Source organism: Aquarana catesbeiana, linkage group LG08 (genome assembly GCF_042186555.1).
Source record: "Aquarana catesbeiana isolate 2022-GZ linkage group LG08, ASM4218655v1, whole genome shotgun sequence".
Lineage (NCBI taxonomy): Eukaryota > Metazoa > Chordata > Amphibia > Anura > Ranidae > Aquarana > Aquarana catesbeiana.
In genome coordinates, this window is record NC_133331.1 from 51,414,510 (window position 1) to 51,430,921 (window position 16,412).

A 16,412-nucleotide genomic window follows, 5' to 3' on the forward strand; every position below is an offset into this window, starting at 1 on the left:
ATTTATTTTTAATGTTACATTAGCACAATTTTTTCCCCTCTCCATAGACAAGCTGTGCTGAAAGAAATGTGAATAAGAATGTTGTCAGGATTAGATCTAAACATCGTTGGCAATACAAGGTTCTTATTATGTTCCAAAAAGGAGTAGTTAAAACTTGATGTTGTAGCTCTCTTGTAAAACTTTAGTAAAGGGCTAAAGATTTATTTGATCCGGAGAGAAATTGAGCATATGGGTCAAACAGTTCTCAGTAGCCTATAAGGAAGACGTCTCTGAGACATTTTGTGCTCTGAATGTTCAGGGTGTGATTGGGTATCTAACATACATATGTAGCACCACAGAGTTTGGTGATTTTCTCAACAATGTAAGGGGTACATTGATCTGAGAATAGTTGGTATTATAAGACATCAAGTTGTGTCAGTTATAAAGTTAGAAAATCTCTCAAATGAGAGATATATTGGCAGATCTACAAGAGGCCATACAGAGGCAGACATAGTGGCAGGTCAATGGGTGATCATGCCGAAAATCTAATTACTGCAGTAATTTTGGTATATGATTTTTGAGGCATGACTGAGCATGCATCCATAGATGGACAAGATTTCATTTTTCCTGAGAGGGAAGGAATGCCCATCACATGTGACCATGGGGCTCAAAGGAGGTGCAGGGAAAATGGGTGTTCTTTTGAAGCAGCAGGGAAAAAAAACGTTCAAAGAAAGCAGAGAGAAAGAACAACAATGGATGCTCTTTGTTTACATTTCTAAAAGATAAAATGTAAAAAAAAAATCTTGCCGGCAGTAGACGTCCTAGCCTCTGCAGGGGTGAAGGCAAACCTTAGTGTGTAGAAGGTTTCTGAATAGGTCCAGTGGACTTAGGGAGTTTACCACAGATGGACCTGCAGTAGAAGATAACGCCTGGGATAGGCAAACAGAACGCACCCATAAGGTATAGGTGGACAAGTCAATAGGGAGGTGTAATTGTGGATAGTGGAGTTGGAACCCTCTTTCCTCTGTAGCCACCTTAATGTATTCCTCAAGGAGCTGGAGCAGGTATGGACTATGAAGTTCTACCCTTCTCCTGGGGCAAGTATATCATCAGTTGCTGGGACGGCGGTGGCCCTAGCAACCCACTGGTTTGAAGACCCCTGGAGTGTGGAAAGGTTACAATCCCCATCTTTTTTTTTTTTTGAATTTCTGCTTGTGCCTCATTGGATAAATTTCCCTTTACTTCTTGGCCCAAGGATGCAACTTGAATTTAAAGGAAATCTCCCAAAGTGAGGGGAATTTCCCCTTTACACAGTCGTCACCAGAGCAGGTGTCCCCATTTAAAGAATTCCCTTTTGTTGCTGTTCTGGTGACAACTATAAAATAAAACAATGTAGCAGCGCTAATAAATGTAAAAAAAAATTATTGAGTAAGTCCAAAACAATTCAATGTGTCTGAAATGAACAATGAATTAGGATGAATGTTGAGGACACAACCCAAAAGGGCACATATGTGAGTGCTGACCAAAACACCTCTTGACGACAGTGCACCACAACCACATAGATATGCGCTTACCAGAGGCAAGCTATAAGAGAGCCTACGGCTAATACCCAGCCAGGGCCTTTTCCACAAGGAAGTTGATGTCACACACCCAGCAGAGGGAAACCTGGACCACACTCCAAATGGCTCAAAGATCGAACGTCAGCCACCAGGGGTTAATAAAGATACTGCCCAAAAAATAAAGGAGAGAGAACTCCATAGTGCAGTACTGTACCACAATACGATTTAATGTAATAAAAGTAATACACTTACATTGTAAAGGATAAAAACAAACATATAAAAACACCCGACCAGCAAGCGAACACCTGTCACTGAGAAGCACGATGACGAAATGTGCATAGGGAGGTGGACGTACTGACGTCATCGCGATTCTCAGTGACAGGTGTTCACTTGCTGGCCGGCCGTTTTTATATGTTTGTTTTTATCCTTTACAATTTAAGTGTACTACTTTTATTACATTAAATCGTATTGTGGTACAGTCTGCACTACGGAGTTCTCTCCTTTTTTTGGGGGCAATATCTTTATTAACCCCTGGTGGCTGACGTTCGATCTTTGAGCCATTTGGAGTGTTGTTCAGATTTCCCTCTGCTGGTGGTGCGACATCAACTTCCTTGTGAAAAAGGCCCTGGCTGGGTATTAGCCGCAGGCTCTCTTAGACCCCTTTCACACTGGGGTGGTTTGCAGGCGTTATTGCGCTAAAAATAGCGCCTGCAAACCGACCCAAAAGCCGAGGGCTTTCACACTGAAGCGGTGCGCTGGCAGGAGAAGAAAAAATCTCCTGCAAGCCGCATCTTTGGAGTGGTGAAGGAGCGGTGTATTCACCGCTCCTAAACCGCTCCTGCCCATTGAAATCAATGGGACAGCGCGGCTATACCGTGGCAATACCGCGGCTATAGCCGCGCTGTACGAGTGGTTTTAACCCTTTTTCGGCCTCCAGCGGGGGGTTAAAACCGCACCGCTAGCGGCCGAATACCGCGGTAAAACAGCGCTAAAAATAGCGCTGTTTTACCGCCGACGCCCCCTACCGCCCCAGTGTGAAAGCAGCCTTATAGATTGCCTCGGGTAAGCGCATATCTATGTGGTTGTGGTGCACTGTCGTCAATAGGTGTTTTGGCCAGCACTCACATATGTGCCCTTTTGGATTGTGTCTTCAACATTCATCCTAGTCACATTCAATTGTTCATTTCAGACACATCGAATTGTTTTGGACTCAATATTTTTTTTTCACATTTATTAGTGCTGCTACATTGTTTTATTGTATTTGTTCTATGTGTATCTCATAGTTTTAGCAGCTGCTCTTCTATTTATTATTCGTCTATGCACTTTAGCGTGGTATTTTTTCCTTTTTTTACAACTATAAAATGTTGGATTTCCCTTCACTTTTCAACTAGATGAGAATAGTCACCAGGAAAAACAGAGAGGGTGAATCTACCCAGCAGGGCTGAATTAAAAATCTGGCAGGGGTTCCAGTAGAGCTGCACAATTAATCGTTAAAAAATCGCAATCTCGATTCAACCCCCCTGACAATCTCTGTTGCAGAGTTTTGCTGATTCTTTCATATAACAAGTGGAGAGACTTATCTGCTCACTCAGCTGTCAAAAGAAAAAATCTGGGCAGTCTGCCAAGTTTTTAATATGAAACATTGTAACTAACGCTTCCTTCTTGGATCAAAGGGATACACTTCTGTTTGTAAAGAAAAAATCTGGCCAATCTGCCAATTTTCAACAACGTGTAAATGCAGGAAGTTTAACCACTTAAAGTCTAAATCTTTTACTGACACTTCTTTCTTAAGTTAAAATCAATATTTTTTGCTAGAAAATTACTTGGAACCCCCAAACATTATATACGGTATATTTTAGCAGAGACCCTAGGGAATAAAATGGCAATTGCTGCAATATTTTATGTCACACAGTATTTGCCCAGCAGTCTTTCAAATGCAATTTTTGGGGAAAAAATACACTTCAATGATAAAAAAAAAACGAAAACGCCGCGAGAATCGTGAGAGAATCGTGATCTATCTTCTAAGCAAAAAAATTGTGATTCTCATTTTAGCCAGAATCGTGCAGCTCTAGGTTCCAGTCTATCCACACTCCATTTGGAATTATAAAAAAAAAAAACAATTTTGGTTATAGATATATTTCAACACTGTTTACAAAACTGCTCACAATTATTCTCATTTATCTTTCAAAATCCAGGTGACAAAAGGCTTTTAAAATGGAATTCTGTTAAGATGTATAACTTACACTGGCCATATACATTGCAATTTGATCATTCAAGCAATGAACAATTTCATTTACCAAAACTATGCAATGAGGGCCTACCTAAACAACCCAACCAATCTGCATCCAACCAGGCAGGCCCCGTCACTGCATACTCATTGGTCAATTAAAAGGACTTTGCAAACTATAAGGTCAGCTTTGACAGCAATTTATGTTTTGCAAAAATTCAGTGCAGCTAATAGTCTATACAATTATTCCAAAATGTGGACAAGACGAATGCCAGTTGGGAAAAAAAATGGTAATTTTTATTATCGTAAAATGCACAATGGCAACGGATGCAAGTTAGCGGCTTCTGTATACAAGGCTCAATTCACAAAGCTTTAACAGAAGCTTAAGAATCTTCATTTTCCCCATGCGACTGTCATTTTTAAATCTCATTGGGCTGTAAGCCAAGCTTAATCTGGTAATAAGGTAGACAGGTAGGTTGTCCAAGGCAGACCACCAACTTACCAGACTTGTTTGGGCAATGAGCATGGAAGAGGCTGCTGCTGGCATGTGCAGTCTCCCAGGAGACACAGTGACCGCGGTCCCACAGACAGCTGATCCCCTGTACAGCTCCGGTGCACTGCTCCTGGGTGCGGAAGGCCTCGCAGCTTGGAGGTTTGTACACTAAGATGTCATTGAGGAGGACACTGGAGAATCCTCCAAATATGTACATGGACCTGTAGGAAGACAAACCATTATGACATAGGATGACAACCCAGCTCTAAGCAGGAAAAATATGTGTAATGACATCATAATATATAGTCATGTGATAAAAGGACCACTGCCTTTTCCTACATCAAAATACAATATTTATTTATACAGCACCATCATTTAGGGCCGGTTCACACTGGTGCGATGGCAGAGATCGGATGTGATTTGCACCGCACTGCAGTGACAATCACATGTGATCTCTGTGCGATGCGATTTCAGCCATAAAGATCGTATGGCTGAATTTGCACCAAACTCGCACAGGACCCTTTTTTTTTTGTCCGCAGCAGAATCGAATCGCATGGATGTTCACACCTATGCGATCCGATTCCTGTCCGAGTTTGCAGATCGCACTGCAATATGCAAACTGATTTGGGGGTGTCATTAACTTTTACCTGACCGTCCCAGCAGTTCGCATAGGGCAGTGTGAACTGCCGCCAGGAGACATGTGCAGCAGGGTGAACCCGCCCTTACAGTGGTTCTGTACAAGACAAGAGATACAAGGTTAAGTACAGGTAATGCAATACATAAAAATAATAAATGACATTATAACGTAAGGTCATGTGAAAGAAGGGACTGCTGCTTCTTCTTTACACCAGAATATAAAGTTCATTTACAATGGCAGTGTACAAACCAATAGATAATTTATAACAATGAGGGTACATACAGGTAATGCAGTCCAAAAGAAAAAATAGCGATAGATAGATACAGTAGATCCATAGATAGAACCTAGAGCATGAGACAGAGATCCATAGATAAATAAATAGATACCCATATGGGAGAGAAATATATTTCCAATATATTGTAAATATATCATATATTTTTTAAATATATTGGAAATATATTTCTCTTCCAGGTTGGTAGATAGATAGATCAGATAGTGCTAGATAGATAGATAAGAGATAAGAGAGGATGAGATAGATAGATAGATAGATAGATAGATAGATAGATAGATAGATAGATAGATAGATAGATAGATAGATAGATAGATACTATTTTAGTCGTCTAAAATAGGACTAAAACAACTGAGATGACTAAAATATGACTAAAACTAAAATGGCTTTTTAGGCCCCATTCACACTAGCGCGTTTTTTGATGCATTTTGCATTTTGCAGAAATGCACGGGAATTTTTTAACATGGGTTCCTATGGAACATGTTCACATCAATGCTTTTTTGTATCTCCGCGTTTTTGGAAAGGGTCGGGGACTTTTTCTCATGCAAAATGCAGCGTTTTGCATGTAATGGTTTTCAATGGACAAGCATCAAAAACGCAAGTGCACCTTTTTTGCAGCGTTTTTGATGCGTTTTTGATGCGTTTTTGGTGCGTTTTTGCCGTTTTTTTTTTTTTTTTTTAATTTTTTTTTTTTTTTGTAATTTTTTTGTAAGACTGTAAAAAAAAATGAAAAAAAAAAAAAAAAAAACGCAAAACGCAAATCGCGGCAAAATCGCGGCAAAATCGCGGCAAAAACGCGGCTCAAAAACGCGGCAAGCATGAAAAAAAAACCTCCAAAAACGCTCAAAAGCAACATGCATAGGTGTGAATCGAGCCTTAGTCAAAAGACTAAAATGGGACTAAAACTAAAATGCAATTTGACTTAGAAATTAACACTGGTCTGTAGTGCATGTTTATTCCTCAATACCATAAATAATAACATGAGATTTTTCTCTCCAGCAGTATATAATGAGTTTGGAAATTATAGAGAAATGTTCACTAATGCATTACAATTTAATTACACCCATTAGATTTTAGACAGCTAAAATTTGTCCTGGAGATTTAGTCGACTAAATACGACTAAAACAATTGCAGAAGACTAAAATGGGACTAAAACTAAAATGCCATTTTAGTCCTAAGACTAAAGCCACATACACACGGGCGGACTTTTCGATCAGACTGGTCCGACGGACTTTCCAACGGACTTTCAATGGACTTTTGACGGAATTCCGACTGACTTTTTAACAAACAGACTTGCCTACACATGATCAACCAAAGTCCGACGGATTCTTACGTGATGACGTACACCGGACTAAAATAAGGAAGTTGATAGCCAGTAGCCAATAGCTGACCTAGCGTGGGTTTTTGTCCGTCGGACTAGCACACAGGCGAGCAGATTTCTGGGTCCGGCGGAGTTACGACGTAAAGATTTGAAGCATGTTCCAAATCTAAAGTCCGTCAGATTTTCAACTGGAAAAGTCCGCTGAAGGTCCGGCGAAGCCCACACACGATCGGATTGTTCGCCAGACTCGGTCCATCGGACCAGTCCGGTCGAAATGTCCGACTGTGTGTACGCTGCATAAGACTACAACTAAATCGAAATTTGCTGTCAAAATTAACATAGATAGATAGATAGATAGATAGATAGATAGATAGATAGATAGATAGATAGATAGATAGATAGATAGATACAGTGGCTTGCGAAAGTATTCGGCCCCCTTGAACTTTTCAACCTTTTGCCACATTTCAGGCTTCAAACATAAAGATATAACATTTTAATTTTTTGTGAAGAATCACCAACAAGTGGGACACAATTGTGAAGTGGAACGAAATCTATTGGATATTTTAAACTTTTTTAGCAATTAAAAAACTGAAAAGTGGTGCGTGCAAAATTATTCGGCCCCTTTACTTTCAGTGCAGCAAACTCACTCCAGAAGTTCAGCGAGGATCTCTGAATGATCCAATGTTGTCCTAAATGACTGATGGTGATAAATAGAATCCACCTGTGTGTAATCAAGTCTCTGTATAAATGCACCTGCTCTGTGATAGTCTCAGGGTTCTGTTGAAAGCGCAGAGAGCATCATGAAGACCAAGGAACACACCAGGCAGGTCCGTAATACTGTTGTGGAGAAGTTTAAAGCCAGATTTGGATACAAAAAGATTTCCCAAGCTTTAAACATCCCAAGGAGCACTGTGCAAGCGATCATTTTGAAATGGAAGGAGTATCAGACCACTGCAGATCTACCAAGACCCGGCTGTCCCTCTTTCAGCTCAGACAAGGAGAAGACTGATCAGAGATGCAGCCAAGAGGCCCATGATCACTCTGGATGAACTGCAGAGAACTACAGCTGAGGTGGGAGACTCTGTCCATAGGACAACAATCAGTCGTACACTGCACAAATCTGGCCTTTATGGAAGAGTGGCAAGAAGAAAGCCATTTCTCAAAGATATCCATAAAAAGTCTCATCTAAAGTTTGCCACAAGCCACCTGGGAGACACACCAAACATGTGGAAGAAGGTGCTCTGGTCCGATGAAACCAAAATCAAACTTTTTGGCCACAATGCAAAACAATATGTTTGGCGTAAAAGCAACACAGCTCATCACACTCAACACACCATCCCCACTGTCAAACATGGTGGTGGCAGCATCATGGTTTGGGCCTGCTTTTCTTCAGCATAGACAGGGAAGATGGTTAAAATTGAGGGGAAGATGGATGCAGCCAAATACAGGACCATTCTGGATGAAAACCTGTTGGAGTCTGCAAAAGACCTGAAACTGGGACGGAGATTTATCTTCCAACAAGACAATGATCCAAAACATACAGCAAAATCTACAAAGGAATGGTTCACAAATAAACGTATCCAGGTGTTAGAATGGCCAAGTCAAAGTCCAGACCTGAATCCAATCGAGAATCTGTGGAAAGAGCTGAAAACTGCTGTTCACAAACGCTCTCCATCCAACCTCACTGAGCTCGAGCTGTTTTGCAAGGAAGAATGGGCAAGAATTTCAGTCTCTCGATGTGGAAAACTGATAGAGACATACCCCAAGCGACTTGCAGCTGTAATCGCAGCAAAAGGTGGCTCTACAAAGTATTAACGCAAGGGGGCCGAATAATTTTGCACGCCCCACTTTTCATTTTTTTATTAGTTAAAAAAGTTTCAAAAATCCAAAAGATTTCGTTCCACTTCACAATTGTGTCCCACTTGTTGGTGATTCTTCACAAAAAATAAAAATTTTATATCTTTATGTTTGAAGCCTGAAATGTGGCAAAAGGTTGAAAAGTTCAAGGGGGCCGAATACTTTCGCAAGCCACTGTAGATAGATAGATAGATAGATAGACAATGTTATTTGAAATGAAGGTAGGAGGGTCAGTCAATAAACCAATCTTTTAGGTATTCTAATCAGATGTACAATAATATCCTTGTCTATGCATTTTATGATTACTTTCGATAAACCTTTGGGGGGAGGAATGTGCGCTACGATCATTTTTTAAATTTAGTCCTATACCAAAAAAACCCCAAAACATTATGATTTTGGAAAAAATCAATAAAAAAATGCAAACAGCTACAGATAAACAGTTACAAATAAATATACACAGTAGTTTCAAATATGACTGAATTTTCCAATGTAATAAAAAATATAAACAGTATATATACAGCATGTGTGTGTATATATATATATATATATATATATATATATATATATATATATATATATATATATACACACACACACAGTATATATTAAAAAGCTTTGCAGTAATCCTGTCAGTAGGGCCGTTACAACTGACAGATCTGATGTAAGGATAAGAGTGAATTTCTGTTGACACTCCAGGTGGAGTTCATATGTTATTTATTACTTCCTCCATATCCGCCTTTAATAAGAATTGTGTCTTGCTGCTGTCAGATACATTAGTCAAAGTCATTGGCTATCATTTGTCAATGTTTCCTGAACCTGAGGCAATGATAATCGATTCTGATAATTGATAACAGGCTGGAGTCAGCTCAGGTGACATCTCACCTCATTTACATATCCGCCTCGTGGGTGCGCCCCACAAGCTCATTCATCAGCGGACGGCAAAGCTCAGCACTCACTTCAGGAACCTGAGAAAGCACTTTCTTCTCTGATCAATCTTAAAGTCGAGTTTCAGCAAAAGATTTGTTTCTCTCTTGATTTTGCAGTTAAGAAGATTCAAAAACTCCAGCAGGCTTATAATACTAATGATATAGGTAGGAAATCACCAAACTAAATGTTTATAGCTGGAATTTCATTTCCTTATATCTTGCTTTTCCTGGTCCCTCATATCCCTTTTTATCAACATGCTAAGTAATTGTTCAAATAAAACCTTTTTATTTTAAAGTGTTACTAAACCCACAACAGTAAAAATCAGTCTGTATATGCAGTAAAGCATGCTTGTTATACTCACTGTGGAACCTAAGGGATATTTTACTCTGCATTGTGTAAAAAGACTGTTTGGTGCTGTTTTCTCTGATCCCCCCCCCTTCTTCCACTGACTCCAATCCATCTCCTGATAGGATAGAGCCTTGGAGTCACGCTGCACATGCTCAGTTTGGTGTATATTGCTAGAGAGGGGGCATGTGATCAGCACAGGACTATCAGCACTGTCCAGACAGAGGCTCAGAGGTCCTGCAGCCTTACAGAACAATCAGGGGAGAATGAAAACTCCTCCTACAAGCTTCAACAAGACACTGATAGAAGTCACAAGACCGCTATATACTGCTGATGAAAAAAGGTATTTAGCAGTTTATATTTACTAAAACTATTGTATTTCAATGTTCTGTGTACTGTGGGAGAAGAGATATGATGAATGCAGGAACAGTAACACTTTAATTTTCATTAAATATATCATTTTAATCGTAGCAATGTCATCACTGGGGTCTCTGAGCTTCTCTATACAATGCAGGTAGATCGTAGCTGCTGGGAGGGACCATAGAAAACATCACAGCACCCTGCCCCAGTACTCCACTCAAGAGCCCTCAGCCCTGATGTGACCAATGGGCTTGCTCTTGGGAGAAGTTATACAATTATCAGAATGCCTTGACGGGTGGATGTCAGTCTGGCTAATCTAAGAATTGGTGCACTGTTATATATTAAATGTTTGCTGTGGGGTTTAATATCACTTTAACATATTACAGATGATATATATAATTGTAGTGATTTACCAACAACTATGGAGTGTAAGGGCCTCCCTGATTGGATACAAATTGATTGAACAGACTAGGTAGGTCCTCATAGTGCATAGTTTTTGTAAGTATAACAGTGATTGTAGGTCAGATTGTATCATGTATGGTGACCCGTACTACAGATTGCAAAAGCTGGTTTAACCACTTCAATACCGGGCACTTTCACTCCCTTCCTTCCCAGGCCAATTTTCAGCTTTCAGCGCTCTCGCACTTTCAATAAGAATTGCGCGGTCATACAACACTGTACCCAAATGAAATGTTTATCATTTTGTTCACACAAATAGAGCTTTCTGTTGGAGGTATTTATTCACAAATCAATTTTTTATTTTTTGCGATATAACCGAAAAAAAGAGCGGAAATGTTCAAAAAAAATATTTTGTACTTTCTGTTTTAAAAGAAATCCAATAAAATCGAATTTTGTCATACATTTAAGCCAAAATGTATTCTGTTACATGTCTTTGGTAAAAAAAAACCCTGTTAAGTGTATAATTGGTTTGTGTGATCACTGACATATGTATGCAGATGATCATTGGGACATATGATTTTAGTGTTACATATGTGGGGGACAGGTGTTTTTACTGTGTGGGGACAGTGTTTTGGGAACACTGTGTGTGTTTACATGTGTGGGGACACTGTGCCAGTGATCAGTGTGTAAAAAGCTGTAAAAAAACAGCTCACACTCACTGATCACCGGCTGGCTGCAGCAATCTGCTCTCCTCTCCTCACGCTCAACTTCCGTGTGAGGAGAGGAGAGCCGATCGCCTAGCAACCAGCTCTCTGTCTACATCACATGACGGCTATGATTGGACACGGCCGTCATGTGATAAGGAGGGCCAATCACAGAGCCCTCCTGCCGATCGGAGATGCGCCGTGTCCAGGTGACACGAGCGCATCGGGAGGGCACGCGCGATCCCCCTCCTTCTGAGGGACGTTCCTGAATGTCCACTCTGAGGGAGGAAGCTCCCACTTGGCAGTATATGTGCAGTGACCGGGTGGGAGGTGGTTAAAAGTTAAAAGGTTGTAAAAGTTTTTTTTTTTTAAATAACAAACATGCTATACTTACCTCCACTGTGCAGCTCGTTTTGCACAGAGTGGCCCCGAACCTAGTCTTCTGGGGTCCCTCGGCGGCTGTCTCAGCTCCTCCCCGCAAGAACTAAACACCTTCATGCAAGCTCTCTCGCATGGTGTTTAGTTCTTGTGGGCGCGCTCCCGTGATACAGACGGCGGCTATAGCCGCTGACTATATCACTCGGCCCCGCCCCCGGCGCGCCGCGTCATTGGATGTGATTGACAGGAGCGCGAGCCAATGGCTGCGCTGCTTTCAATCCATCCACTCTAGCCAATTAACGGGCAGGCTCAGTGACGAAGAGGATGTCGGGAGCGAGCGCAGGACTTTCGAGGGGTCAGGTAAGTAAAACGGGGGGCTGGGAGGGGCGGCATTGTCGGATGTTTTTTCACCTTAATGCATAGGATGCATTAAGGTGAAAAAATGTGAACCTTTACAACTCCTTTAAAACATGGAAGTGGGTGGAGTCAAAGTCATCGGCTGAAGTCACTATTTGCATATGAGTGCTCCCCTGAGGATTGCTATGAGCTACATGACCATCCTTGTATGTACCTTCATGTGCCTTCTATATACCTTTGCCTGGGAGTTTCTAACATTTCCAAGTGAGATTGGCTATATACACACCAGGGTCTAACTCTGCTTCAAGGTGATTTTGTTAATAATAACCAAATGCTGGAAAGACTATTATTTTATTTGATATACTAAAGAAGCAAAATATAGATGTCCCCTTGGAGCACCAAACTTATACTGCCGTTATAGGGATATTCATGCAAAATAAACTCTAATCAAAGATGTGATAGCTTACTTTGTCTGTATGCAGAGTGCACTGAAACAGCAGACAAGGTCTAAAAACAAAACTCGACAAACTAGTTTAAGTCATTGTTGTCAATTCACTAAGATTTAAATAACAGCTAATAATATGCTGTAAAATAATAGTAATATTGTGCAAGTGTTCAATTCACTAAGAATTTGTAGTTAAATACCAAATGTGGTATTTGTTCGATTCAGTGATAATTACCGCATTAGTTGATGCAGTAATGTACGGCATTGAGCTGGTTGCTAAGGAACAGGCTGGGAAGCCGGCCGACGTGTCCCTAACAACAGATGACTCATCAGCTGTCAGCGGTATCCCTGCTCACAGCTGATCGAAAAATAAACCAAAAAAAAAAAAAACGGCATGGGGTCCCCACCCCCCAGTCCATACCAGGCCCTTCGGCGGAAACCCCACACCAAAATTAAAAAAAAAAAAAAAACGTGTGGGGTCCCTGCCAAAATCCATACCAGACCCTTATCCAAGCATACAGCCTGGTAGGTCTGGAAAGGGGGGGGGGCAAGCACCTCCTCCTCCTGAACCATACCAGGTTACATGCCCTCAACAAAGGGGCAGGGGGAATCTCACCATTGTGGGGGGGGGAGATATAAACTACAGCAGGTAAATCTCACCATTTTGACTTTTTGAGAGGGGCAGAGACACAAACTACTGCAAGAAAATCTCACCATTTCGACATTTTGAGAGGGGCAGAGACACAAACTACTGCAAGGAAATCTTACCATTATGGGTGGGGGCCGAGACACACAAAAAAAGCCACTGCAGGGAAATCTCAATATTGTGGGAGGGTGGGGACACAAACTTACCCATTACTGACAACTGCCGAATGGCCAAAGCGATTCACGTCCCGATGTAGGTTGGGCTTCTGTAGAACTTTCCATTCATCGCAGGCTGAAAAGAGCAAAAAAACAATAACCTAATGAAATAACACTGTATTCTGACACTATGGAAAAATCATGGCTGTATACGTTTCAATTATCAGTTTACCAAATAGTGATTTGACTGGGTTCACCCATTTAAGGAGAACTAACGATAATCTAATCAGTAACGGGAGAAATGTATGAGAAATATAATTGAAAAAGAAATGCGCATGAGTGCAAGAAAAGAAAATTCCCGGAAAGAAAAGAAAAAATTCCCAGCCACGAAAATTCTTTTTAGCAATATGAGGTGCAATTGAAGGCTTGGTTGGTCAAATTTTTAAATCAATGGTGGCACCATCAGATCACAAAATGCAAAAAATTTCTGATTTTTCAAAGAAAATTTGTTCAGAATTCAACCCATGTATGGCCTGCATAGGGCTGGTCATATACGGTACGAATCTCAGCCGGTTCAGCAGGAACTGGCTGAGAATCGAACCGTTAATTGACAAAGCTGAATATACCCAATTGATTGATCAATCAACTTGGGTACAACCAGCCTGGCAGATTCTCGTACGATTTTTGCTAGTGTCTTCTATAGCCGCTAGCGATAATCACTGTTTTCTCCTGGCGGGGACAGTCTCCCCCACCCGCTCGACAATTTCTCATTCCCCTGTCAGCACTGTCTGTGTTGATGGGGGAATCATGCAAATTTCTTTCCTGCAACCCGTGGTTACAGGAAAGAAATTTGCATCATGTATGGCCTGCTTTATTTTCAGTGAACACCCCCAAATCTTCTACATTCTGTCCATACCACCAACAAATGATTTTAATCATTTAATAAACAGCTGTGTGTGCTCCAGTATGGCCCCTTATTGTTTTATTGTATAAGGGCAGCTGTGGAGGTAATAACTTTATATGATACGATTTAGAGGCCATACAGACTCTGAAATAATTCAGGAGAAGGAAATGGTGAAGATATAAATCTCAAAAGCTACACTCCCATCTAATCTCCATAAGAGAGGGCGGTCTCGATCCGTTCCGCCACAGATAAAATTATTTATAAAAGTTGAGATTCGCTTGCCAAGCTGCAGCATAAAACCATTATTAAAGAGAGGTCTTCAGATAAGAGAGCGTATGAGAGATGTATGAATTCCTGGTGGTGTGCGGAGATCGGAACATTGCCTACTGAAGGGGAACAAACGCTCAACACAGACCTTTATCTCCTTCACCCAATAACCAGAGAACATAGACAGTACTCCTGGTTGAGGGACCAAACCAGTCCTGCCTGATACACACATCACTGATTATTCAAGTGATGCTGACAGGCTGCATGTTACCCAACAAGCAAAGCTCTCAGGTCATGGAGAAAAGTATTCTATATCGTTTGAGACACTTATCCCTTGTATAATGTGTTTACAGCATGATATAACTCCATTGTCATTATATTTGTCATTTCTACAGTCATACACTATCATTATTATCCATTTATATAGCTCTGACATATTCCACAGTGATGTACAGAGAACACTGAGACAGTCACATCAGCCTTTTCACCACAGGAGCTTACACTCTAATGTGCCCACCACAAGAGCATACTATTTTTATACATTTTTTTAAAGTTCTAGCATTTTCTGTAGTGCTGTACAGAGAACATTGAGCCAGTCATACCAGTCTCTGAACCAGAGGAGCTTACATTCTAATGTGCCCATCACAATCACACATTATTATGTTTATAAAGCTGTGAAATATTCTGCAGTGCTGTACAGAGAACACTGAGCCAACCATAGCTCTGACATATACTGTGGTGCTGTACAGAGAACATCAGTCCTGTCAACAGAGAAGCTTACACTCTAATGTTCCACCACAGTCACACACTATTATTATTATACATTTATACAGCTTTGACATATACTGTGGTGCTGTACAGAGAACACTGAGCCAGTATTATCGGTTTCTGCACCAGAGGAGCTTCTCCACCAGGTGGTGCTGTTCTGCAGGGTGCTGTTGGCTCATTCTGCTGTGATCTCAGTTGAGAGAAGCAGCAAGCCTGCGGCCTCTCATGCAGGCTTTTCCCAGGCAAGCATGGACCATGTTGGGGAAGATGAAGGTGGAGGCTCTCCAGAGGCACTGAGGCCTCCTCCATGTGCTCAAGCTGCAATGGATCCTTGGCCTGTCCCTATGCAAATGGAGCCCTTACCAGTCTTCCCGGATATAGTGGTGAACAGACTTTGCCGCATTGCTAAGGAGGAACAGAAACTTGCTGTCACCAAAGAAGATCTCAGGAAAAAGAAATCCCTGCATAGTAAGTCTGGAAACAGTAAGAGAGAAGTCTCCAAACTGAAGTCTCTGGAGGAGGCATTGAAAAAGCAAGAGAAGCTTCTCCGAAGGAAAGCAGCGGTGTGTTCAGGGAAAAGTGTGAGAATGAGGAGAGATTCCAGCAGATGAAGGAAAGTGCCTGTGCTAGCACCAGGCAGAGGGTGGATACCAGAGCAACAATGACAGTATGGATGGGGGGTAAGGAAGTAGCTTCACATGCTGGCCCCAATACTACCCCTGTCTCAGGATCTGTCGTGTCTGAGTCAGTAACTGCCCCCCTCCCTCCCCAGCAGCCTGGGTCATCGCAGGAGGAGGTTAAGGAAAATGGGGGATTGCTGCAGACCATTACAGAAATGGAATCTCCCTTGAGTGGCACCGACTCATCAGATGAAGATCTTGGTAAAGGAGTGCTTGCTGAAAATCTCTTTCAGAGTGTGGAGGACTTTCCTGAGATTGCACCTGCCAACAGATCCTTGCAGTCAGCAGGGAATGCAGGACGAGATGGCGTGTATCCAGAGAAGTTTCTGCTGGCTGCGAGGTGTCCCACATGGACACTAACAATGCAGAGCAGGAATGTTGCATGAACATTGAAACTGCAGAGCAGGAATGTCGCATGAACATTGAAACTGCAGAGCAGAAGGGCCGTATAAACGCTGAAACAGCTGGTGTTTTTTATAAATGGAAGGCTTTACTTGATGATGGGACTGCTGGTAACTGTGATACTTCTGGGACTATGGTGAACGGCACTGTTGTGCTGGAGGGGAGGAGGGAGGATCAAGTGGTGGGTAATTTACCAAACCAGATTTCAGAGGTTCCTTTGCAGCCAGTTAATATTCCTATGCAGCCAGTTAATGTGTCATCTGTCCCAGTTAGGAATTATGCTAAGGCTGTGTTGGGACAAAGTCATGCTGCT

The 16,412-nt window shown here is 41.6% G+C and overlaps 1 protein-coding gene across 1 annotated transcript in view; it reads right to left on the minus strand.

Annotated features, from left to right (window-relative positions):
- Nucleotides 1-16,412, minus strand: part of ATRNL1 (attractin like 1) — a 968,544-nt gene that overhangs the window by 660,441 nt on the left and 291,691 nt on the right. Inside the window, exons 11-12 of the mRNA XM_073595827.1 lie at nucleotides 13,130-13,214; nucleotides 4,268-4,479 (exon numbers count right to left, since the gene is read on the minus strand). Of these exons, the coding sequence (XP_073451928.1) occupies nucleotides 4,268-4,479; nucleotides 13,130-13,214 (297 nt within the window). The remainder of the gene's footprint in view (nucleotides 1-4,267; nucleotides 4,480-13,129; nucleotides 13,215-16,412) is intronic.